The sequence below is a fragment of the Mirounga angustirostris genome, unplaced genomic scaffold (assembly GCF_029215605.1).
Source record: "Mirounga angustirostris isolate CCGP_5_RB_7025 unplaced genomic scaffold, mMirAng1.0.hap1 SCAF_5, whole genome shotgun sequence".
Classification (NCBI taxonomy): domain Eukaryota; kingdom Metazoa; phylum Chordata; class Mammalia; order Carnivora; family Phocidae; genus Mirounga; species Mirounga angustirostris.
This window is the reverse complement of record NW_026991713.1, coordinates 25,934,977-25,959,918: the sequence shown is the minus strand read 5'-3', so window position 1 is coordinate 25,959,918 and position 24,942 is coordinate 25,934,977. Positions and strand designations below refer to the sequence as shown.

Genomic DNA, 24,942 nt, shown 5'->3' with positions numbered 1-24,942 from the left:
GGGGGGACACAAACATTCAGTCCATAGCAGATGTATACGCACGAACATATATTGTATTACATATTACACACACATGCATCTATCCATATATAAACACCACATGGATTCCTTACCTCTGGCCAGTGAGTGGGCCTGACAGGGGTGACACCTCAATAGCAAAGAGCAAAGCTAGAACCCAAATCTTGGCTTTTACATACTTATTTTCCACTAAAAGAAACTCGGATTCCTTGCAAAAAATGGCCATTTCCAGCTCTAGGAAGGGGAAGCACAAAATGAGCTTGGAGCGAAAAGCAAGGTGTGGTCAAAAGGACTGTCAGAAGGACACAAAAGACAACTTGAGCGAGTTCTCACCAGCTGAACAGGGGACAAGGGGCCATTGTAATGAAGACTAATAATCATGGGTCTTAACCCTTTGAATCAAAGAGAAAGTCATGACTTTATGCTGATATAAGAAGTGAATAAATTGGAAGTTTGATAAAGACTAGGAGCAACATACTACCTACCCACACAAATAATTACTAATTACCAAGGGGGAAAATGTCTTTACAGTGAAGAAGCCTGGAAGACGCCACCTTAATCCAGGGATCAAAGTGAAATCATCAGTAATGGGACAAACCAAAACTGCGGCCCATCTGAGAGGATACAATAACACGGTACCACTTCTGGGATGTTCCTGCCAAAGATGGATAACCTGAATCTAGTCATAAGGAAACCCCACTGGAAAGGACACTACCCAAAATAATTGGCCTATAATCTTCAAAAGTGCCAAGATCACAAAAGTCAAGGATAGGCAGAGGAACTGTTTCAGATAGAAGGAGACAAAAGTGACAACCAAATGCAACTCATAATTCTGAATGGGACCTTTTGGCTATGAAGGACATTGTTGGGACAAGTGGTAGAACTTGAATGAGGTCTGAGGGTTGGATGTCAGTAATATCTGCATCTAATTTCCTGACTTTTGATGGTTATATTGTATGTACGAAGGAGAGTGTCTTTATCTTTAGGAGTTACACACGAAAGTATTTGCAGGTGATTGGACATCAGGTTGGCAACTTATTCTCAAGTGGTTTAGGAAATATATAATTCTTTGTAGTAAATATCCAACTTATTCTAAGTTTGTGATCCTTTCACAATTTAAAAATATTTTTTAAAAAACAGTAAATTCAGGGGGTACCTGGGTGGCTCAGCTGTTAAGCGTCTGCCTTCAGCTCAGGTCATGATCCCAGGGTCCTGGGATGGAGCCCCGCGTCAGGGTCCCTGCTCAGTGGGAAGCCTGCTTCCTCCTCCACTCCCCCTGCTTGTGTTCCCTCTCTCGCTGTGTCTCTCTCTGTCAAATAAATGAATAAATAATCTTAAAAAAAAAAAAACAGTAAATTCAGGGTGCCTGGGTGGCTCAGTCCTTAAGCATCTGCTTTCCGCTCAGGTCATGATCCCAGGGTCCTGGGATCGAGCCCCGCATTGGGCTCCCTGCTCAGCTGGGACTCTGCTTCTCCTTCTGCCCCTCCCCCTGCTCGTGCTTTCTCTCTCTCTCAAATAACTAAATAAAAAAAAAGAACCTTATCAAAAAAACAGTAAATTCTATTTACATATTTGAATTAAATATCCCTAAATATGTAATATATGTGATTATATATACATATTAATGCACTGACAGCATATGAATATGCTACACGTGTAAACATATGGTTCTGGGGCCTGGAAACAGACTTGGACCTCCTTGTGGGAAAACAGCGGCGGCAAACCCCTGCGTTCCAGGGGTTCCAAAGCTCTAGAGAGGTGGGCCAGCCTCGGGAGGGCCGTGTAACCACAGCCGGACGCTGGGCCCCTCCTGTAGCACCTAGCCACCCACTTCTGAGATCCAGGCTTTCAAAAATCCTAGAAAACTCAGAACTATCAGAAATTCAAGTTTCCAACATTCTGTCCCACCGTCCTCAGAAATCATTGAAATCCCAGAGATTCTCCTATTTCAGGATCCCCAGTGCATGACACAGACAGCCTCGTGCTCTCATGGTGGCCTGAGGGGTCGGAGGCAGACAGTGGAGGTTTGAGTCCCAGCTCCACCCCATCTGGGCTGTGCCTTGGTCCCTTCTCCCAGGGCTGTCGGGGGGCTGAAGTGACATAATTCAGGTTTGAGTCCCAGCTCCACCCCGTCTGGGCTTGTCCCTTGGCCACTTCTCCCAGGGCCATGGGGGGGGCTGAAGTGACGTAACCCGAAAGCCCCCACCCCCTGAGCCTGGTAGATGACAAGGTCCATGAACAGGAACTGTTTTTCTTTATCAGTTAAAAGTTCATGTTTCCTTGTTTTAAGTCCAGAAATGTGGCTCACCATTGAGATAACAGTGAAAAGCCTGGGCCTGGGCTCTCAGGTGTGCTCTCTTTTTAGCCAGGGTCGACTTCTGACCCCAGCAAGGTTTTATGAGACCTGCTTTATGGTCCCAGACTTTCTTCTGGGACAGGGTGAGGTCCAGCCAGGGTAAGGTAAAGGTCAGTATCAGGGAAAGTGAATCTGAAGGAAAGCATTTAAGAAGTGCCATTGTTCTGGGGCATGTAGGTGGCTCAGTCGGCTGGGTGGCAGACTCTTGGTTTCAGCTCAGGTCATGATCTCAGGGTCATGGATCGAGCTCTGTGCATTGGACTCCGCGCTCAGCGGGGAGTCTGCTTGAGATTCTCTCTCTCCCTGTCCCTCTGCCCGCCCCCCCCCCCCCCCGTGTGTCTGTCTCTCTGGGATAAATAAATAAATCTTAAAAAAAAAAAAAGAAAGAAGTGTCATCGTTCTAGTGAGATATCCTTATCCCTTTGCATTGGGAAGAGTTTCTGGTAGAAAGTTTGAGTAAACCCAGTCCATGTTCAATAATGGTTACTGAACACTGTCTAGGAATGGCAGATAAAGAAGGAAGAGACACAGTCCCAGCCAGAGTGCTCATAGAATAGAGGGGAGGGAAGGCGGCCCCACTTGCAGCTCCTGTTCATTGCATCTTTGAACACCACCCATGTGCCTGGCACTTGGTGAGGTCCTAGGGGGAGAACCAGATGGGTAGGATGTGGCTCGGCCACAAAGAGCTCAGTTTACTACAGGAGGGAGACAGAACACAGACATGTCCCAAGCCCTAGGATAAAGGTATTCTACCAGAGCATTCCCTTACAGGAAACCGTGAGGAGGGGAAACCGTGAGAGGGTCTGGAAGACCAATAATCAGAAGTGTGACCACAGGCAGAAGGAGGCACTCGGGAGTGACATTGCAAGCTGGATTCAGGGGGCTTGTGTGGAGCATGGGGCAGGAGGACGGGATGAGACCGGGGAGCTGGGTTGGCTCTGGTACCTCAAGGACCTTGGGGGTCTCACTCGGAAATTCAGACTTGACGCTGTGGGTGGTGGGGAACCACGGAAGGGTTTCAGGAGTGGAACAAGGTGGTCTGATTTGTATTCTAGAAAGCACACTGGCAGGCACACAGGGGATGGATTGGGTGTTACGACTGTCCTGGGGAGAAATAATGGTGCCCAGAGCCACGGTAGTGGCAGGTGGAGTAGAGTGAGGTGGGTGATTCGGGGGTTTATTTGGAAGGCTGATGCAGGTGAGGAGGATGGCAGGTGAAAGGGAAGAGGAGAGATGAGGAGAGGCAGGATCCAGTGGCTTTGGGGTAGCAGCAGTGTGGCTCCGGGACTTGGTGACTCAGGAGCAAGCTCTCAAAAGAGGCAGGAGGAGGGCTCACGATGGCAGCAAGTGAAGAAGGGGAGCAGGAGGGAGCCGCTGAGGGAGGTTGGGCCCGAGGAGTGGGGCTCCCAGGCCTCTGTGGAGGGAGAGCTAGTAGGGAAGGGAGCTCCAGATGGGAGTGTTGTCCTTGGCACTTGCTGGGGGGAAGAGGCTCAGGGCTCCCAGGTATCCCTCCTTCAGAGGCCTGGGCTCAGGTGCAGGGAGCAGGTGGCCTGAGCCGGGGCTGTGTCTGGGTGCAGTGCGGGGTTGGCCCGGGGCAGGGCGCGGGGTGTCTCGGGCACGGGCCGGGGTGGGGGTGCTGCAGCTCCTCCGGGATTCAGAGGAGCCTGCAGGGGAGGCCGAGTATGCTCAGGGCTCAGCATCCCGCCAAGGGGGTTACTCACTGCTGACTCAGACCCAGGTGCTCATTTGCATGTTATTCATTTCAAGCCAAAATGAGCAGGAATACCAGGAGCATCTCATCCCCTTTCCAAACAGAACCGCCCCAGACCTTCCGAGGGCTCAGGCTGTTGTGCTGAGTCCCTCTGACTTAGACGTGTGTCCTTTTTAAAGGGCTCTGTTCAGTCATGCCCATTCGGCTGTCTGTGAAATTGAGCTGCGAAAGACAGGAAAAAAACATTCAGGAAGTTCATTTCCTCTCTAAGAATATAGAGGTAAATTTTAACTCTAGGTTAGGTGCTCTGGGCACAGCCCTTCCTCCTGTCAAATACTGTGTTTTTGCTTATCGGCCATCTCCTCCCCGCAGAAGGTACCGCACGAGGACAGGAGCGCTGCGTTGTATGCCTGTACCTCAAACGGAGCCTGACACACAGCAGCTGCTTCACAAACACATGAGGTGATGACAAGTCCCCTCCCGAGCACTTTCTCTAGGCCTTGCAGCCCTCGGCCGTCACAGCGGAGGGAAGGGGGACCGTGAGAGGCGGAACACTTCCCTAGCTTAATCAGATCGCAGGGGAGGGGAAAGCCTACTTAGGAGTTTATCGGGGGGCTCCTCCCGTGAAACCGATTCATGCTAACCCGACCCTGACCAGGACATCCCGGACAAGAAAAGGCAAATGTACTGATTTCCACTCAAATATAAACAGCTTCCAAGGAGCTGAAATGCTCGGGCCAGCTGGCCAGCTCAGTCTGTCCCCAGTAGGACAGGGCTACTAAGGAAGCCCAATGCCCCCGAGGGTGGCTGGGAGCCCGCGCAGAGTCCAGTACTCTCAGGGAGGCCATGAACCAGCTCCACGATCTGGACACACGCAAGACCTGTTGCCGTTGGCCTGTCGGGGTCCCTGCCGCCCACCCTCCAGCTCACCAGGACAGCCAGCCACCAGCCTTCGGCCTCCTTCGGCCCTTCCGACTCTTCCTTTCAGGAACAATACTTGAGCGCCTGAATGGAGCTCCTTCATTCCCACTCCACACACGGTTCTCATCAACTCTCTCAGGTAATTGCACCTTGTTGACAAGGGGAAACCCTACACATGGCAGGAAGTCACCTTGCAATAATCCTGACCACAGCATCCGGGGAAGGCCACCTCTCTGTGAATCTGGCCCTGTGTTTGGGTCGCTGCTGGCTTGAGCCACTGGGTAAGGGGGTATACCTGCCCTGCCTGTGACCTAAATTTTGGGTGTCTGTGTTATACTTCTGTTGCCCACAGCTAGAGGGCTTGGACTTCAAGCCCCGGGGGAAGTATGATGAGCGAAAAGTAGTCAAAACCACTCTGGGGAGGAAAGAGCCCCATGGCTCAGTCAGCATCCCTGCTTGTAAGTGGACCGTCCAAGAATCAGAGGAGAATCCAGGTGCCCGAGAGTTTCTTTGCTAACTAGAGTCCCTTAATTGTTCATACAGAACAAGGCATGACTTTGTTTTTTTGCTACTACTCAGTAACTTATTTTTAAGCAGAACAGGAAAAAAAAAAATCCAATTCCCAGGGCCTGGGCCAGAGCAGAATAACCACCAACAAAACAGCTGTTCACATGGCCGATGCTCATTCCTGTTAACTGTTTTAGTTAAAGGACTGGCAGGAGAGGAATTCTGGCTGGCCCTACAGGGAAACCATTGCGAGGTGGTCCCCGAAGGCAGCGGCCGATGCGATGGAGCGCAGAGCAGAAGCTACCGGGGGCTTGGCCGTCTGAAAGCAGAGCAAGAAGGCGGACCCTCAGCCGAGCCAACCGCCCATATTACATCTAAAGCAGCTCAGGAAGCCAGAGAGGCGTACCAGTTTCTTTAATTAGCAGTTTTCCATTCTCTTAATCCACAAATCCGTGAGCCCAGGTCTCTTCAAAGATGTTAGATGCCGACCAGGCGAACGTGTAAATGCGCCATCTGCAACGTGAGTACGGACTGCTCAGTCCTAGGACTACAGTGACTCCCACAGATTGCAGGAGCTGCGAGCTAGTGGTGACTACGAGCAGCAGTTCGATCCCTTCGATCACAGCGCCGGGCAGCGGCTCCCAGGATCGGCTGGAGGGTCACGCGAGCTTGGGGCTGAAGAGACAGTTATTGGGCCCCTCTGGACCTGTTTCCCCATCTGCTCAGCAGGGGTAATAGTGCTTATCGGGTGTTGGAAAAATGACATGTGATATTACACGCAAAGCATGTGGTACATAGCACTGTACATGGTAAATGCTCAGAGAATGTGAGCTTTCGTCCCAGGTCTGTGAAAGCCCAGGAAGGTGCTGTTTGGTCTCGCCACGTTGTCCTATAAATCTCTACATCTCATGGTCATACCTATGAGAAAGTAACTTTGTGGGGCGCCTGGGTGTCTCAGCCGGTTCAGTGTCCAACTCTTGGTTCCAGCTTAGGTCATGATGTCGGGGGGGTGGGATGGAGCTCCGCATTGGGCTCCATGCTCAGCAGGGAGTGTGCTTGAGGTTCTCTCTCCCTCTCCCCCTGCCCTCCCCCTGCTCGTGTGTGCTCCTTCTCTCTAAAATAAATAAAATCTTTAAAAAAAAGTAACTTTGTAAGTAGGACTTTCAGAAAAGAAAAGCTATTATGAAATGTTATTAGGCTTTAAATAACTGTCAAGTTTTGACTCTCAGCATCCTCAGGCATCCCAGATTTTTGGTTAGGAGTCCGTATGTTACTCAACATTAGAAAGCACTGCTTTATTCCATAGCATTATTTTTATTATTAGCTAGAACCCACTAATTAAACCTTTTCTCAATCTCTTTTTTGAGGACATACAGACTTGCTGTTTTCCCTAGAGCAACATTTGGGAATATGCTGGGCTGGACACACATTTAATGCAATCACCTCCATTTCCTGTCTCTACATCTTCGATTTCAATATCAACAGCTGGGCAAAAGAACAGTGGATCCTGTAAGATTTCCAGAGATTCAAATGTACTGTTTTCTGGGGCAGGGAATGGGCTGATCTGTTATGGGTTTTTCTATCATCTAAGCATTCTATTTTGTTTGTAGAAGGTGGGTACTGGATGACCAGGAGAAAACTGCTCCAAACCTGGAGCTGACTGGAGGCACAGGGCTGGCCAGGCAGGATCAGAAGCAAAAGCAAGGAGAATCCTGACCCTTTCACTAGCTATGACCTCGGGAAAAGCACGTGTCTGAGCTTCAGTTTCATTCATATAATGGGGATGATGGTGCTCACATCATAGGACTGGTTCAGATGAGGGCAACACACAAATGAGAAACCCCACTAACCAGGCTGCTTCAGCCAGAGGGGCGCTCACTCCTCTACCACCTGCTGGGTACACGCCTGTCTGAGCATTGCCCCACTCTTTCTTACTCCAGCTCGCGAAGGCTTCTGCCTTGTCCTCAGCACCCTTCTATGCTCCCCATGTCCATGACACCGGGACACATTTCCTAGCATTCCAAGCACTGTGAAGAAACCATCCTTCTTCCTCCCACCCAGGGACTGAGGAACGGGCCATACATCACACCCCAATAACTTTCCATGAAACAGAATTGAAGTTAGTTTAAAAACGGATTAGTGGGGCAGTGGGCCTGGTGGGGTGGCGGGGGGGATGAACAGGTGGAACACAGAAGAATTTGTGTGGTACCAATGGCATGGGGGACACAAGCCATTATACACTGGCCCAATCCCAGAGAATGCACAAGAGTGAACCCTTGTATAAACCACGGACTTTGGGTGACAATGATGTGTCAGCGTAGGTTGTAGTCAGCACTTTAACAAATGTACCCTCTCGGGGGGGTGGTGTTGATAGCAGGGAGGTTATGCAGGTGGGGGGACAGGGGTAATGGGAAATCTCTGTACCCTCTCTATCTTTTTTTAAAAAGATTTATTTATTTCAGAGGAGGGGGGAGGGACAGAGGAAGAGAGGGAGAGAATCTCCAGCAGACTCGCCACTAAGCACGGAGCCCAAGGCAGGGTGTGATCTCATGACCCTGAGATTATGACCTGAGCAGAAATCAAGAGTAGGATGCTTAACCAACTGAGCCACCCAGACGCCCTGGATATCTCTGTACCTTCTGATCAAGTTTGCTGTGAACCTTAAACTGTTGTAAAAAATAAAGCCCATTAAAAAATTGATTTTACACACACTCTTCTACTGAGATGCGCTGACAAATACGACAATTTAAGAAACCTAACTCTTTATTTAACATCAAAGCTAACATCAAACGTTTATTTAAAAAAATAATGGCACCAGCTTTGAAGACGGTGACAATCTACAGAGAATTTACAATTGTAGGCTGACGTGGAACTACATAGTATCTCACAAAATGGAAATTCTGCAAAAGACCTCACAATGAACATTTCTAGTTTCCATTTTCAGAACTGCCAACTACTGCCTAAACATATCTTAAACACAGAGCACGTTCTGTTGAAATATTTCTCTTAGGACAAAGACAGGAGACACGTTTTAAATAAATTAAAATTGCAACATATACATTATTCCTAAAACAATCAAGGTACATTACTTTCCAGCTTCTTATAAACAGAGAATTGCACGGACTTTAGAAAATTATAGGTTAGATCTGCTTTGTATCTTCTGGGTTACCAAACTCGTGTTAACTGTACCTTTTAGTTTCTTAACCACTTTTGATGTAAATAGGCCAATATCATTCTTTTCGGTGATTTATCTCTTTAGACCAACTCCTTCCTTAGCACATGGGCTAAACTTTTTGAAACACCTCTCTCCAGATAAAGCTCTGAATTTTAAATAATGCCATTTCGCTCTTCCCCTGGCTCACTCCTCAAAATTATAGAAATATGCAAAATAGGTTGTTTAATTACACATGTTCATATTAACAAGCATCTTGAAATGCTTTTCCAAACCAATACAACTATACTTAGATTCAACACAAAGATGTTCCTGTTTGATGCAAAACATTCTGGTATTTAAAATCCAACCCAAAAGGACACAAATAATCAGGTGCCTGAGGGAATCCAATTCCCGTCACTGTTACCGATCCCATAATTAAACCTGATATGTTGGAGAAATAGCAGGGCAATCAACATACCTAGCAGGGCAATATTTCAATGAAAACAAGAGTGACACAGCAGAAGGGCTGAGGTCCCATGGATGCTAACTGACGGAAAGGGATGACTGCATTATGGGAGAAGGGGCGGGGAGTTTCCGAAAATCTCAGTCTATCAATAGTTCATCGTGATCACAGAAGCAAAACCACTAATGGTACATGCTAGAAACTTGGGACTGATCCTACTCTCCATACAAAACCAGCAGTGGAGGACTTTTATTTACTGCTTCATTGTGGTTTGAATTTGGGGGGTGGGGATGGGTAGGATGTTTTGTTCTGGCTTCATCATACTCAAAACGTAAGCTGCAATAACTAACTTAAAGCCCACAGAAGAGTATTTTTGGGTTTTTGTTTTGTCCCCAGCAAACTATCATTATCTTGGTGATCATGAAAATAGTATGTCACAAAAAAATCCTGTGCTAGAATGCAACGTCCAGTTTGCTAAGTGAGCAGGTGCCTGCCCATCTCACAAGTGACTGTGTCTTCAGGTATGTACAAAATGTTTCCTACCGATGAAAGGTGGGGAAAAAGGATTCGTTGACTTAAATATAAACAATTCCAGGATATGTCCTAGCTGGATCACAATTTTTTAATTGAATAATTTATAAAATTGGATTTAATCCCCTTACACAGGAAAGAAAACACGTAATGGGAAGGTTTATTCCTTAAGAAGAGAACAGTAAACTACAGAGAGTAAAGGTCTCCTTGGAGTATATCAGCTTATTAAAAAGCTTCATGAACTTTCAAGAAGACTCTAAAATAAGTATGCCATGTAGGTTGAGCACATCCAAGTGAAAATAAGGTTATTTGACATCTAATGAGAATCACTGGAAATACAAATTCTGTGCAAAGAAGTAATGATCAGGTGGGATGATTTAGACCCTGGAATATTTCAGAACAGAGCCAGTTTCTAGCAGCTTCTGTTAACAGCTCCAGACTGGAGGGGTTGGCGTGTGCTGTTTTCCATTTTCTTCCCTCCTCTCAGTGGGGAGCAGGCCTGGGAAGCGTCAAAGCCAAGGCTGAGTGGAGCGTGGTGGCCTGTGGGTTAGACTTCTCACTCACTCTCTCTAAACTAACAGCAGCAGCTACGTCACCGCAACCCCTGGCATCTCCAAAGTGCCTCAGAAAGATTCACAGACATCGAGAGGCGCCCACCAGGATCCAACTTGACCCAAGGGAAGTTACATCCAGCCCTCGGCCAAATGGAGCCTGATGCCCACAGGTAAAGGGAATATAGAAGCAAAAGGAAGCACACCATTCTCTCTCCTTCTCTTCCCTGATCTGGAACTCTTTTCTGTCCCCTGTATGTGATGGATCACAGTGTATTTACAGCCAACTGGGCAGAACAAGGGAGAGTCTGACAGCGGAAGGGGACACAGCCACGAGATGGGGGTGGGGCTGGTAGCTCCTTCGTCCCTGAATCCAAAATCCGTACGGGCAAAGATGTCACGTAATGATGCTTACCATTTTATAAAGCTCGAGTCTGGAATTAGATAGTGGGCATAGTTGCATAAGTTTGTGAATTTACTAAGAACACTGAACTGTAAAGTTAAAAAAAGAAGAAGAAAGCTTGAGTTGTCTGAGTCTCACACACACTGGACTTGTACCAAATGCTTGACTATTCCATTCTCTCAAACCATGGCACACTGTCACATTTTTTCAGGAGGTTTCCCTAAGAGCAGCTGTTCGCAAAATATTGCACTTAATTTAAATCCAGGCAATTCGATGTTTTCTGGAAGAAAATGTACACTAACATACATCTTTACGCCTTCAGATAACAGAGCGGATGGTGGGAGGAAGGACCGAACAGCAGTTTCCATTAAAATCTTCTATCTTCGTCTTCGTTAGGTACAGAGAGAAAAAGATTTAAAGGGAAGTATCGTCTGAGAGAAAAAGATTTAAAGGGAAATATCATCTGGGTTGGGAGTAGTGAGCGCATTGCCCCAACAGGCAGAAGCTGTTCACCTTTGAAGGGTTTCACCTCAGGGGAAGAAGCGTGGCCACTCCATTCCCGTGGCACTTCAGTGAGATCCTAAGAGACAATGGACAACCAGACACCAGGTCTAATTTATCGGATTGCGGCTGGTCTTAACGGGGTCCTCAGAGGACCCTCTCAGTCTTCATCCGACTGCCACCCCCTTAGACCACATGCCCTGTCTTCCTCCTGCTTCCAGTGCCCCTACCTCAGTGGACTTTCACCTCACACAGTACAATTCTGTTGTCCTTCTTAAAGAAAAAAAAAAAACCCACAGCATGAGCATCATTTGTTTTCACATGTGCAGTTAAGCTTTACAATCCCTCCCAAGACCATGAATAAAGTAAATCACATCCTCACAGGGGGTTTATCACAATTAAGATTTGCTGCAATGCAAACCTCCAGAGTGGTGCTTACGGGAGCCTACACTCATGTTTGAGCCATAGTTTGACATGGGATTTGGAAGCATTTCGACGTGCCTGAAGGTGAGGCGTTCGAGAGCCACTTAAGATAGAATCGGACATGTGGCTCCCTGGGTGTGAGAAGGCAAAAGCCTCACTCATAGATCTTCCTGTCTTACCATTTAAAGTGCAAGAGAACATCTAAGTTAGACTTCTATGGATAAACAGGTGTGCTGTAAGATTTCCACGTTATGGCGAGTCCCACACAATGGACCACCGTACACAAGGGGACACATGGGACCTAGTAGTGTCCTGTGTGGACCAGCGGAATGGGTTACACAGGATTTACTGTACTTCCATAGGCCCCAAGTGTCCACCGTGGCCAACAGCTGCATTTCGTCCCTTGCCCAAGTCCTGCCACATCCTTGCTGCATACAGGACTCAGGCAAAATGCCGCCACCAGCCACTGTGAAGTTCAATTTTGATGGAAACTTAAGGGAGACAGAGACTTAACACCCTGTTTCGTGTGGGTCATTAATTACGCCAAACGCTCGATGACCAGAGGTTTACCAGGCTGGGCTAGTCAGGTGGGCAGGAAATCTGGTCTGATTAAGGCAGTGAGCAACGTGGGGCGAGCTCTGCAACAGGTCCACACTCACCGGGTACAGGGGCGGACCTGGCAGCTACCACGGCGTGAGGGGACAGAGATATTTACAACGCACAGCCCAGGCCTGGTCGGCTCGAGTCAGCACAAGTGTTCGCTTTAAAATTTGGTAGTATGCACAGAGTTGTCTTTAACACAGAAACGTGAAAGAACGTGAAGACAAGAGCCGGTGGCTTCATCTGGGTATTATGATCCTTTCTATGGCACACACGATATGGTCCCAGTTTTTACAAAATATTGCAAGAAGCGTCACAGCGAAGAAGGTGCCAAGGATGTGGAGGCGGCTCCTCATCATGGGCGAGACAAACTTGGCGATGGTAGACACGCACACGAGAACGACTGTCATGAAGGCCAGGATCACGTTGATGCACTTCCCCAGGAGGACCTTGGCGTTCACGGCGTCTGTCTGCAGAGCCTGCTGCTCTTGCTGGTGCAGCTCCAGCTTAGAGACGCGCGTCTGGCAGGACTCCAGGGCTTCCTGGGGGCAAGAGGGACAGCGAGGGTCAGACGCTGCGGAGACCAGGGGCAACATGTGAGCGCGTGCTTAGACATGCGTGAAGGCCCCCAGCTCAGGATGCTCGATGCCAAGGCAGCTGCCAACAGCCAAGCGGACAGTGATGATGATGAGGATGATGATGATGATGATGACAAACAAGTAAAACGAGAATCCCCAGGCTCATTTATTCTGTTGTTCTTGACAGAATGGGCATGTGTATGCAACCATAAACTACCATCAACGGGGGCTTACAGCTAAGTGTGTTGAGCCTATTTGTATTTGAAATAAAGTACATAAAATATTGGCATGGTATCCTTGGGGACAAACGAGAGGAGTGGTGGGGTTCCATTTTGGGACAGTGGACGACCTCCGGCCGCACAGCAGGTGGTGTCTCCAACTGCTAGTCCTTATTTCCACTGCTCAGACTGCGTGTGCAGCCACTTACAGACTCTGGAGGACGAAGGGAGAAGGGATGGGGACAGGACAGACGGTGGGCAACTCTGCTTTCATCTGCTCTGCGAATGCACTGTCCAAGGCTACACATTCTCCCTAGTTCTCATTCTTTCTTAACACTTCAATTACTAAGTCACAGCTGACTCCAAGTATCTCTCTGGCCCAGTCGTCTCTTGTGAGATTGACTCACATATCTACATGCCTCCTTGATATTCCATTTGAGAGAGAGAGTGAACGAGAGAGAGAGAGAGAGCGAGCGAGCGAGCATGCATGGGCGGGGGGAGGGGGCGGGGAGCGGAGGGAGAGGGAGAAGCAGGCTTCCCGCCGAGCAGGGAGCCCGATGCGGGGCTCGATCCCAGGACCCTGGGATCATGACCTGAGCCCAAGGCAGACGCTTAACTGAGCCACCCAGGCGCCCCTCTCCATCTGAGCTTTTTTATTTTTTAAAGATTTTATTTATTTATTTGAGAGAGAGAATGAGATAGAGAGAGAAAGCATGAGAGGGGGGAGGGTCAGAGGGAGAAGCAGACTCCCTACTGAGCAGGGAGCCCGATGCGGGACTCGATCCTGGGACTCCAGGATCATGACCTGAGCCGAAGACAGTCATTTAACCAACTGAGCCACCCAGGCATCCCCGACCATCTGAGCTTCTTAAAAGCACCTCAAACGCAGCACGGGCAAACGTGGCTTCGTGTCCTGCACCTTCTCCTGTACCTGCCATCAGCGCTGTTCCCCTTCTGGTGTTCCTTTCCTCAGAAAACAGCACCTGACCCGCCTGGTTCCTCCTACCAGACACCGCTCTCCTCTAATCTGTCACCCAAGCCCATCGATGCACAGCCGGTATCTGCCTTCTGGTCCGTTTCTCTCCCCTCAGTCTCCCTACTCTCTCCTGCCTCACGTAATGCCAGCCCCCTGCCCCGCTCACCATGCTCTGGCCAGACAGGCTTTTTCAAGTTCGAAAAAGAATCGTGTTGGGGGCCTTGGTACTGTGCCTGAAATGTCTGCCTCCCCACTCCCTCCCCTCTTCACCGGTGGATGTCCCTCCCCTTTCAGGTCCCACCTCCTCCACTGTCCTGTCCCGAGAGCAGCCCTCCCGGCCCCATCAGAGGCGGTGAAGTGTCCCCTGACCGACAGCCCACAGCTGCGGGAGGACAGGGTGGCCATCAGCCAGGTGCAGGCTGCGTGCCAGGAAGGACCCACTGTGTCTCGGGAGAAACGGACCCGACGAGAGGCAATACGGGGAGCCCCTCGGAGCTCTCTGGCCTACCGTCGGACTCATTTACCAAGACGTGTTTGCTCCATTACAGCACCGCTGTCTTCTCAGGTTGGAAAGAACCCTAAGAGCTGGGACACTGGTTTGCTTTTCTTCTGCTGACTACACTCTGTGCCAAAGATCAGCGTTCTCTGTCACCACAGTGACTTCCATTACATGGGTCAGCAACAGAGGAGGCAAAACTTCCTCAGATCTTCACATCCGAAGCGGGGCTAGCTCTCTAGGATAGGCACGTGCCCCGGAAACCCTGCATTCTTTTCAACTGCTCGAGCCCAACGTGTCCTCCATTTTAGACACGCCACGGAGAAGGTGACAGGCGAGACAGGAGATCAACATTTTAGCAAGCTCATCCATCTTTAGTTGGGTACACAAATTACATATATAAATAGGCTGATCTAAGAATTGAATCACCTTAGAACTGCTATTCGTTTTTTATCAAAAAAAAAAAAAAAAAGAAAAATCCAAGAAAATTTAGTGAACTGCAAGGAATTTTAGTTACAGCCCCCGCTAAGAGAGATGCGGCCCCACGATCTTTAGTACTTCCTCGGATCCAGTATGTCACATACGGGGGATAAGGATGGATGACAGACTGAATTACCCTTAAGCCTTTTTTAATTGGGAATTCAAGGGTGATAAAAAACAAAACTCGATTTCTTAACACAGAAAAACCCTGGTGTCCCAGTGGCAAGAGGCACCCTCACCCAGGCCGGCTCGTGCGCTGTGGAGCCCTGCCCGTGAGAACAGAACACCGAGAACGAACGAGGAAGCTGAGCGGGCCCGACCGCCAAGAGCCCCGAGGAACATGGCTTCTCCCCAGTATAAGAATTCTCTTCTGGCTGCCTATTATCAGGCAAAGATTTAAGGACTTTCTGTGTATTATCCCATCTAATCCTCCTGACAACCTTTCGAGGTGAAGCTCATTGCTATTTCCATTTTACACACTGAGGCAAAGGGAAACTGAGGCAGAGGGAGCCAGCTTGTCCAGGGTCACACCGTAAGTGCAGAGCCAGGATTCTCACTTCCTTTTTTTTTTTTTTTGAGATTTTATTTCTTTATTTGACAGTGAGAGAGAGAGAGAGATCACAAGTAGGCAGGCAGAGGGAGAGGGAGAAGCAGGCTCCCCACTGAGCAGGGAGCCCGATGTGGGGCTCGATCCCAGGACCCTGGATCATGACCTGAGCCGAAGGCAGACGCATAACCGACTGAGCCACCCAGGTGCCCCAGGGTTCTCACTGTCTTAACAAAGACGACTGTCAAGTTGCTCACACAGATGTCCTCCTTGCCCTTCTGAGTTAGAGATGAAACCCGAAAAAAGTTCAAATGAACTCTTCTAAATCGTGAAGCCCCCTCTGTGACGTCCCTCCCTTTATCCTTCCCGTGCATCCCTAAAGCAGGTTCCCTTAAAAAAGAACAATATTAACCCAAACTTTCCCCTAAATAAGAAAACCACATATTTAGACATAATCCAGTGGCATCCCAGACATGTTCTAAAAACAGAATGTTCTAATAAAACCGACTGCACTGTTCACCTTGCAACACTTAACATTTAAATGGGTCACACTCCTTCAACCGGTCCATGGTGAAGGAGAGTGTCCTAACCCAGAACAGGGGCAAAATCTCCACCACGCTCCTCAGAGGCCAGTGTCTGCCACCAGCTCTGTCGGACGCTCCGGCTCCCAGAACCGTCCAAGTAGATGCCTGGGATTGGCACAGACTCACAGCCCACGACACAGAGTAGAACAGAACGTGGGCAGCTGAGACTCCAGCTCACACACTGCGGGGGGGAGGGAATTTCCCTTTATGTTTCAGTGTTCTCCCTCGCAGAGTGGAGAAAATAACCACTGCCTACAAAGGAAAGTTGTAAAAACGGAGCTGAGCGCTATGTGGAGAGTATACTTTTTTGCTTTTTTTAAAAAAGGATCAATGGGATGTAAATTGCGGCCGTCGCTATGGAAAACATCACGGAAGTTCTTTAAAAAATTAAAAATAGAACTGCTGTACGATTCAGCAATTCCACTTTTGAGTATATACCCGAAGAAAATGGAGTCAGTTCCTAGAAGAGAGATCCCCACCCCCATGTTCACTGCATTACTGACAACAGGGAAGACACGGAAACAACCCAAGAGTCCATCAACAGATGAATAAAGAAAATGTGGTATCCATACACACAACACACCATGGAATATTATGCGGCCATGAGAAAGAAGGCAATGCTGTCGTGTGCGACAACATGGATGGACCTTGAGGGCAGGTGCTGAGTGCGATGAGTCAGACAGAGGAAGACAAACAGGCTCTGTGATCTCACTTATATGTGGAATCTAACAAAACCAAACTCACAGAAACAGATGGGTGATTGCCGAGCGTGGGGGGGGGGGGGGCGCGCGGTGACAGGGGAGGGGAAATCGGGGAAAGTGGCAAAAGGTACAGACTTGTAGTTATAAGACAATGTAATGTGCAGCATGGTGACTAGCTAACCTTTCTGTCTTACATATTTGACAGCTGCCAGGAGAGTAGGTCTTAAAAGTTCTCATCGCAAGAAAAAAATGAGTTAACCACGTGAGGTGACGGCTGTTAAATAGACTAACTGTGGTGATCACTGTGCACTATATATATTATATGCATCAAATCATTATGTTGTAACACTTTAATGCAAAGGGATACGTCAATCATAGCTCAGTAAAGCTGGAAGAAAAGAAAGAAACCCTCTGGTAGCAGGAAAAAAAAAAGCATTCCAGAAGCCTAGGTTGTTTCGCTACCGTGCTACCATCATATTAATACTGAAACGTGCCTTCATTTTTTTTTTTAAAGATTTTATTTATCTGAGAGAGAGAATGAGAGAGAGAGAGCACATGAGAGTGGGGGAGGGTCAGAGGGAGAAGCAGACTCCCCGCCGAGCAGGGAGCCCGATGTGGGACTCGATCCCGGGTCTCCAGGATCATGACCTGAGCCGAAGGCAGTCGCTCAACCACCTGAGCCACCCAGGCGCCTGAAACGTGCCTTCGTTTATAGTGACGCAGCAAGCCCTTCCGTCCCTCCATCCAGATCCGACCAGCCCTGCAAGTCCCACTCTCTCGGGACATTCTTTCACACTCCTTACTCAAGGACTGTTGGCAAGACCTCGGTCCACGTCACTGAACCTCTCTGCCTTAGTCTCCACATCTGAGGAATGGGGAAAACAGTAGAATTGCTTGAAAGCAATTGTTGTTGTGAGGAGTAGATGGGGAGGGAAAAGGCATGTATAGTGTTCGGCTAGCATATGGCGCATGGTATGCACTCAAGTCCTTGAAATTCTTACAGCTATCAAATCTACTCTCGTGCAGATGAGTAAACAGATTGAAGGCTTGCTCAGGGTTACCCAACTGGTAAATGCCAGCCTTGAGACTGAAATGCAAGATTTCACCACAGAACGACCGACTGCCCCACCAGTTCCTAGCTTGTTGGCCACTGTGTGTCTGAATCCTGTGGCTTTCACCGTCTGCACCATGGCACTTGGCCCCTGCTCATGTTTTCTTGAGCTGCTTGGCAGCTGACCTAATCCTGACTTCCCCCCACCCCCACTCAAGTAAGCTTCTTGAAGGCAAGGTCTGCCTCATGTTTAGAAAGTTTTAGCAGTTTTGGTGGGGGGGGGGGGGGGAGGAGAGGTTATAGGCAATGGTCTTGGGTAGATAATAAATATTTGTTAACCCAAAAAGGTACACAGAGAATAGCCTCTTTACTCAGTGACACTTCTGACATGAGCTAATGGGGCTAATAAGGTGGAAGATGATGGTGCAGAGAAACCATTTTGCTCCCCGTGCCAGAAATCCTTTAGGGCTTACGGGTAATGCGTTTACAGTTTGTTATATGAATCTGAGGCTGGGACGAGCCCGCGTGAGCGTGTAGTGACGAGAGGAATGGTACCTGAATGTCCCGTGAGCGCTCGTAGGCCTGGTAAGCCACCTTCTCCTCGATGCTGGCAAGGCCCTGCTTCAGGTTGGCGGTCTCGTGCTGATGCAGGTCTGTCAGGTCATGGAGCTGGTCTTCCAGGTGCTCATACCTTTGCAAAGAGAGGAGCTGATTCTGAGTGTGACACTCCAAATGCCTCCTTGTTCTCAGTCCCTGAAAGACTATGTTTCCGAAAGAATACGTCTAGGGGTGCCAGGGTGGCTCAGTCGTCAAGCGTCTGCCTTCGGCTCGGGTCATGGTCCCGGGGTCCTGGGATCGAGCCCTGCATCGGGCTCCCTGCTTGGCGAGCCTGCTTCTCCCTCACCCTCTCCCTCTGCCTCCTGCCCCCATGCTGTGCTCTCTGTCAAACAAATAAATAAAATTAAAAAAAAAAGACTACGTCTAGCTGTGGGGAACACGCTTTTGGAGAACACTGAATTCCAGCTCTAGGAAGGTGGTCTCTGCCATCTTAACTTCTCTGTCCTCACTCCTGAGGTGACACGCACGCCAAATTCGGCATTTCCACCCACATCGGACAAGCACCTTCACTGGTTGCAGTTGATGACAGAACAGACCTGACATGTTCACCAAGGCTGGTCAAGAGACAGGGCTGCCTGGCACCCCAGGGCTCCCCCCTCTCCTGCCTGCACAGAGCCTTCTGGTTCACGGGCACGGCTCTCACACACCAGAGCCCACGAGGAAAGAACCAACTTCTCTACTAGAGCCAATTCCACCATTTCCCAATGTAACCTCTAATTCTGAAAACATGTTTCAGTTCTTGGAACTTAAGTGCCGATGAAAAATTAAGCTCATTACAAATTATAAATAGCTTATCGGGTGGCATTTCCAGAAGTCCAAATCTTAAGTAACAGAAGAACAAAGATTTCCATTCCCACCTCCCATTTTCCTCACAGAAGAGGGACTGGTCTTATTATATTCAAAAACTTATAATGTTTATTTGAAAACAGGAAGCACTGTTTGGGGAATGCCTTAGTCTGAAATGACTTCTCTCAATGTCAGCGTTAGGGGCTAACAGAGGTCACCTGATAGAGTCATCAAAGGGCGAGAGAGAGAAAGAGGGAAGGAGGGAGGGAGAGAGATTGTGAGATCATATGTCAATTATACCTCAGGAAAAAAAGTAAGACCAAAAAAATTTAATGCAGATTTAATGATTATTCTCAGCTAGGACTTCATAGGTATCCAATGTTGGTGTAAAAGCCTTTTAAAGATCTCTTAGAGCAAGCAATACAGTGGCTAACTCCGAAAGATCACAAACATAGCTATATGACAAACAAGAATAAAAACTGTCCTACATTTATGTAAATGGTTATTTGTGACAGGATAAAATTTGGATCCAAAGAGTACTGTATGCCAAACTCTTCAGATGGAATTAAAGTCAATATTCTCTGGAAAACTTGTGACTCAATAATAGTTATGTGACAAAGAAACCAGAGTCAAAGATGTATGCTGAAAGTTTTAAAAAACTGCTGAATAAAACATAAGAGCTGGAAAAAAAAGCCACATTTCTAAATTAATACCATCTAGGAGATATAAAATGTGTAAGTAAAATTTAAAGTTTAATCTTACAATATGTAATGGGCATTGAATTTTTTTAATCTACATTTTTACAAGTTAACATATTCATTTTGTCCAAAAAAAAGAAATTAACTTTTGGGGGCACCTGGCTGGCTTGGTCAGTGGAATGTACGACTCTTGATCTCAAGAGTTGTGGGTTCAAGCCTCACGTTGGTGTAGAGATAACTTAAAAAAGAAAGAAAGTCTTAAAAAAAACTTTGGGGAATCTTTTCACTGGGGAAATGGTGGAAAATCACTTTTTATTAATATTTTTATTAATAAGTTAGAAGCACACAGAAGCCAGCCTACAAAATACCTTTTAAAATCGGCTAATATAATTCTCAAGATTTGAATTTACATTCTACTCTGAGTATTTCTTTTGAAGACTCTTCATTTAAGGAGAAAAGTTCAATGTGCAAAATATAGTATATAAAAAAATGTGTACTACATGAAGACTTTAAGATTGATGTAGCAAAGAAAATCGACCTTGTTGAACAATGCAGTGGGGTTTTTTACTTGACAGTTACTACAGAGGAAAATAAAATACAGATCTGTGAATTAGTGTAATGAAACTGCATCCCAGAAGTCTACTGAGTCAGGAGCTCAGCGTGCACGAATCATAGACCACACAGTGACATTTTAAAAGATTCACACAACTTTCTCTAAAGCGTCAAACTATAAGTCACGAGTTATAAAGCTTAGCACCATGAGGTAGGATAAAAACTACTGATTCTTAACTTTTTTGATCCATATCCACATTCGTGGAAAATGCAACCATCAGTATATCACTTTCAAGAAGGCAATCTGGCCGCAGTAAGTCATGCTTCTGAAAGAACCGCAAGAGAATAAGCTGAAATACCTGTATCTTTCCTCTTGCAGCGTCTGAGAAATAAAACCGTATTCTCTCTTGAACTGCACTTTGAGCGCTTCGATGTCCTCAGCCAGCTGAGCCTGCGTGTCCTTGATCTCCCTCAGCTCCTCCAGGACCATGGTCAGCTTGCCCTGGCTGTCCAGCGCGCCGGCTCCACTGGCCCCGAAGGACTGGTTCCCGTTACTGTCCGCGGAGCCCGACGTGCCGCTTGAACACTCGTCGTCGCTGCCGTACTTGGGTTTGTGCACGATGGTGGCGCTGCCCCCGTAGGCCCGGGGACTCCCCTCGGGCCGAAACTCCTCCAAGGAGTTCTTCAAGTGCGCGATGTTGTCGGCGCTGCCGAACTTATTCCGGATCAGGTTGGCGAACTCTCTGGACTTGTTGAAGACGAACACGGGCGGAGTGAGGGACACGCCTGGCATGCCTGACTTCCCGCACTCCGGGCCGGGGGGAGCAGTTCGAGACTTCGCGGAGGCATCTCTCAGAGAGTGGAGGTTGTCTTTGGAAATGTCCTTGGAGCTTCTGGAGGCTCCGTTCTGCTCGAGCTCCCTGAGCTTTCTGTGATACTGCTCTAACTTCTTCTGGAGCTGGGCGATGGAGTGAGCGGACTTCTGATTCTTCTTCTCGAAGACCTGTTTGATGCGGCCGGCCTGCTGCTTATCCGCACTGCTGACCAGTTTCAGATACTCCGCAACATTCCCATCGCGGGACGTCTGCTCAATTTTTATCTGCTCTGTCACCTTCAGGATTTTTTGTTTCAGGCTATCTGCACTGAGTTTGACCTTGTGGAAGTCCAGGATGCCATCTGGTACATCAAAGTTGAGGTTGGTGTCTGACCCCCCTCGGCGAATGTTCGGGGGCAGGCTTAAGGTATTCATGTCATGACGTTCTACCTGCAAGAGACAGGGAAGAAGCACTTTAAGGTTGGAAGTCAAAGGCATAGTTTTTGTGAGAGAATCTGTGCACACACAACAGACATACTTCAGGTCCCAGATTTTTAAACTGCAAGTATTCAGGGGCACCTGGGGGGCTCAGGCGGTTGAACGTCGGCCTCTTGGTTTCGGCTTGGGTCATGATCTCAGGGTCATGAGATCAAGCCCTATGTGGGCCCCGCAATCAACAGGGAGTCTGCTTGAGATTTTCTCTCCCTCTCCCCACTTGTGTGTGCGCGCACTCTCTCTCTCAAATAAATACATAAATCTTTAAACTGCAAGTATTCATGAGATAAAAACTCCCTATACTATCCTCCCCAGTTGAATAGAAGGCAGTCTAACTCCGTCCTGCATCCATGTGTACTAACTGTGAGATGCTGGTCTCCCAGGGTGTCCGATGCTTTGTCTGATTAGATGACAACTGCCAGTTGCCAGGGTAGAAAATGCATAATGGCACGAGGTTACCAATCAGTGCTAGTTTCCCAAAATGCCCAGGTAACTGGGGGGTCTGCCACGCCCCATTCACTGTGAACTGCAGCACTGTGGGAAATGCGCCCAATTCAGAACCCAATCATGTAACAGAAGAATGAGAAAATAGTTTCAGCAGGTACATTCATCAACACAAGAAATTATTTTCTTTTTAATGGAATCATTAAACAGATGTGATAGGAGATTAATTTTACTGAGTAATACAACTGTATTTAGATGTGGAAATGAATAACCCCCCAACCACAACTGAAGTGATTTAAAAACAAGGACAAGTGGTAATACGAAGTGAAGTGGCTTTCTCACTGAAGTGCCACCACCTGGGGAAGAAGTGCAAAGTATCACTGAGCACCGTGGCGAGGAGCGTTAACTAGTTTGTACTCCAAAAGGGAAAGGCAAAGGTAGTCTGGGCGCTAGGTACTATGGATGTTTGTATGTGTCATCCTGTTCAATCCTCACTACCGTGCCAGGTAGAGACTACATTAAACCCATGTACGTACAAACTGAGATGGCAAGAGGCAGGATTTGAACCCAAGTCACCCTAACTGGGTTCTCTTTCTACGTCAGGACACCCTATCAAGATGTCCCCAAAGGACTAAAGACAAGCCTTTGTAGGGTCTGAATGCAATCTCTAAACAAAGGTTCATAACATCTCAACCAAAGCAGCTTACTTGTCAAGTTAACTGCCCTTTGATTAAAATAATGCCTTGACACAGAGTCTCACCGGAGACCAAACAGGAGACAATATTAGGCACAAGTTATCTTGAGTTTCAGGGAAGAGTAGGCAGAAACGGCAAAATATTAATAAGATACTAACACATCTTCCCCTGCCCAAGTGACCCAGACTTGAATGCATTCATTTCCAACAATGAAGTATTAACACTTTGTCCCACGAAAAATCCTACCCGGTGCTTTTTCCCAGAGAAAGGAGCCCAGTGGCATGGTGGGACACAATCCCAGGTTGGTGAGTCAGTCCTCCTACACAACTCACAAAAGTCTGTTAACATTATTTCTTGGCCCCTCTCCTCCAACACACAATTTTGCTACAAATAAGAAACACTGGGTGTTTTTATCTGGCAGAAGAGCATCACGTAGGAAAGGCTGGAAGGAAATAAATACCAAATCACTTGTAAGACTAGAAAAAAGGATAAAAAAATTGTGATGTCACCTGGTCAAAATGGAAGGATGGGTGTAGGGAATAAAGAAAGTATAGGATCATCATCTTCAAGTCCCAGAGAGATGACCATGGGGAGCTCAAGGAAACTAGGTACATGGCTCGCTAGTGAACCCAAACAGGAATGGGTTCAAACACAGTAACACAGAATGCACAAAATCTAGAAAATGATTATTTGGGGCACATAGGGCAATCTGTGGTAACTGTACAATCAAGAAGCTACAAATGTGATTTCACTGGAGATATTCACTGATCTAATTACGCTATTCTACTTCTCAGAAACTTTCTTCGGCTCCCCAGAGCCTCCCAAATTAAATAATACAACCCGGCCACTATAAGGCCTCGCTTACCTGTCAGGCCTAATGGATGCCATTCATCTTAAGTGAACCATACAACCCAAAGTTCCCAGGATGTATGTGAATTATCTATGGATTTTCTCATATGAAGGGTGCCTACCACCCATCCACTTCTGCTTATCAAAATCTCACATATTCTGGAAGAGCCTCTTAAAATCCCACTTATGCCACGAAGCTGTTTCCAGTCCATCAGAAAGCTGCCTATTCTTTCTGTGACCTTCCATGTTGCTTTTGTGGCACCACCTGAAGCATCCTGTATCCCTCATCCGTGGATTCGATCCCCCACAGAGTACAGGCTCCTTCAGGTGAGAGACGTGCCATACCATACCCAGTTTGTAGTGTTAGTTCTGTCCCTATTCACACGAGGCTGTCGATAATGTTTGCTGAACTCAAATGACATCATTCTTTATTCTAGGAGAGTCACACTGAAATCACTTAAGATATATTTTAATAGAATCAAGAAAATGACCTTGGACGTTCTGCCCATATGGACCTGGTAATTTCAGGCAGAGCTGTTTTCCCAATAGCTGGGTAATAAGTTCTATATCATTTCACACTGTTTCAACTAAACGGAGATTTTTCTGAGGATCAGTGTGCAACGAGATAACACAGACTTTTAAACTTTAACTGAAGTATAATTTACACACAGAAAAGAGCACACATAAGAAGAATAAAGCTCAATGAACTTTCACAAACTGGATATACTGTATAACCAGGACCCAGTAAAACAAAACAAACAAACAAAAACAAAGGGGCGCCTGGGTGGCTCAGTCAGTCAAGCCTCTGGCTCTTGATTTCAGCTCAGGTCGGGATCTCAGGCTTGTGAGATCCAGCCCCGAGTTAGGCTCTGTGCTGGGCACGGAGCCTGCTTAAGATTCTCTCTCTCTCCCTCTCCCTCAGCCCTTCTCCCTCCCTCCCTCCCTAAAAAACAAACAAAAAAACCAACCCAATAAAACAAAACTGAAGCTCCCCGTACCCCCTTCAATCATAAGTACCTCACCCCCATCTCCGGGGGTAACCACGAGCCTCACCTCTAACAGCATGCCACTCACTCTTCTTGTCTTTTTTGCTCCACTTTGTCTATGAGAGTCCGAAGACCTTGTTTTTACCCTCTGGAGCTCAAAGATCAGATTAAGTTATTTTAAGAAAAAACACCCAAACCTGCTTGGTACTGAGAAGTCCACCGTGTTGGAAGATGC

The 24,942-nt window shown here is 47.5% G+C and overlaps 1 protein-coding gene across 3 annotated transcripts in view; it reads right to left on the bottom strand.

Annotated features, from left to right (window-relative positions):
• Positions 1-10,160: 10,160 nt before the first annotated feature.
• The window catches only part of TMCC3 (transmembrane and coiled-coil domain family 3), a 71,837-nt gene continuing 57,055 nt past the window's right edge, over positions 10,161-24,942 (bottom strand). For all 3 annotated transcript variants that reach the window (XM_045872843.3, XM_064590781.1, XM_064590780.1), the window contains exons 2-4: positions 20,784-21,688; positions 18,326-18,461; positions 10,161-12,681 (exon numbers count right to left, since the gene is read on the bottom strand). In XM_045872843.3, the coding sequence (XP_045728799.1) occupies positions 12,379-12,681; positions 18,326-18,461; positions 20,784-21,688 (1,344 nt within the window). In that variant the 3' untranslated portion in view covers positions 10,161-12,378. The remainder of the gene's footprint in view (positions 12,682-18,325; positions 18,462-20,783; positions 21,689-24,942) is intronic.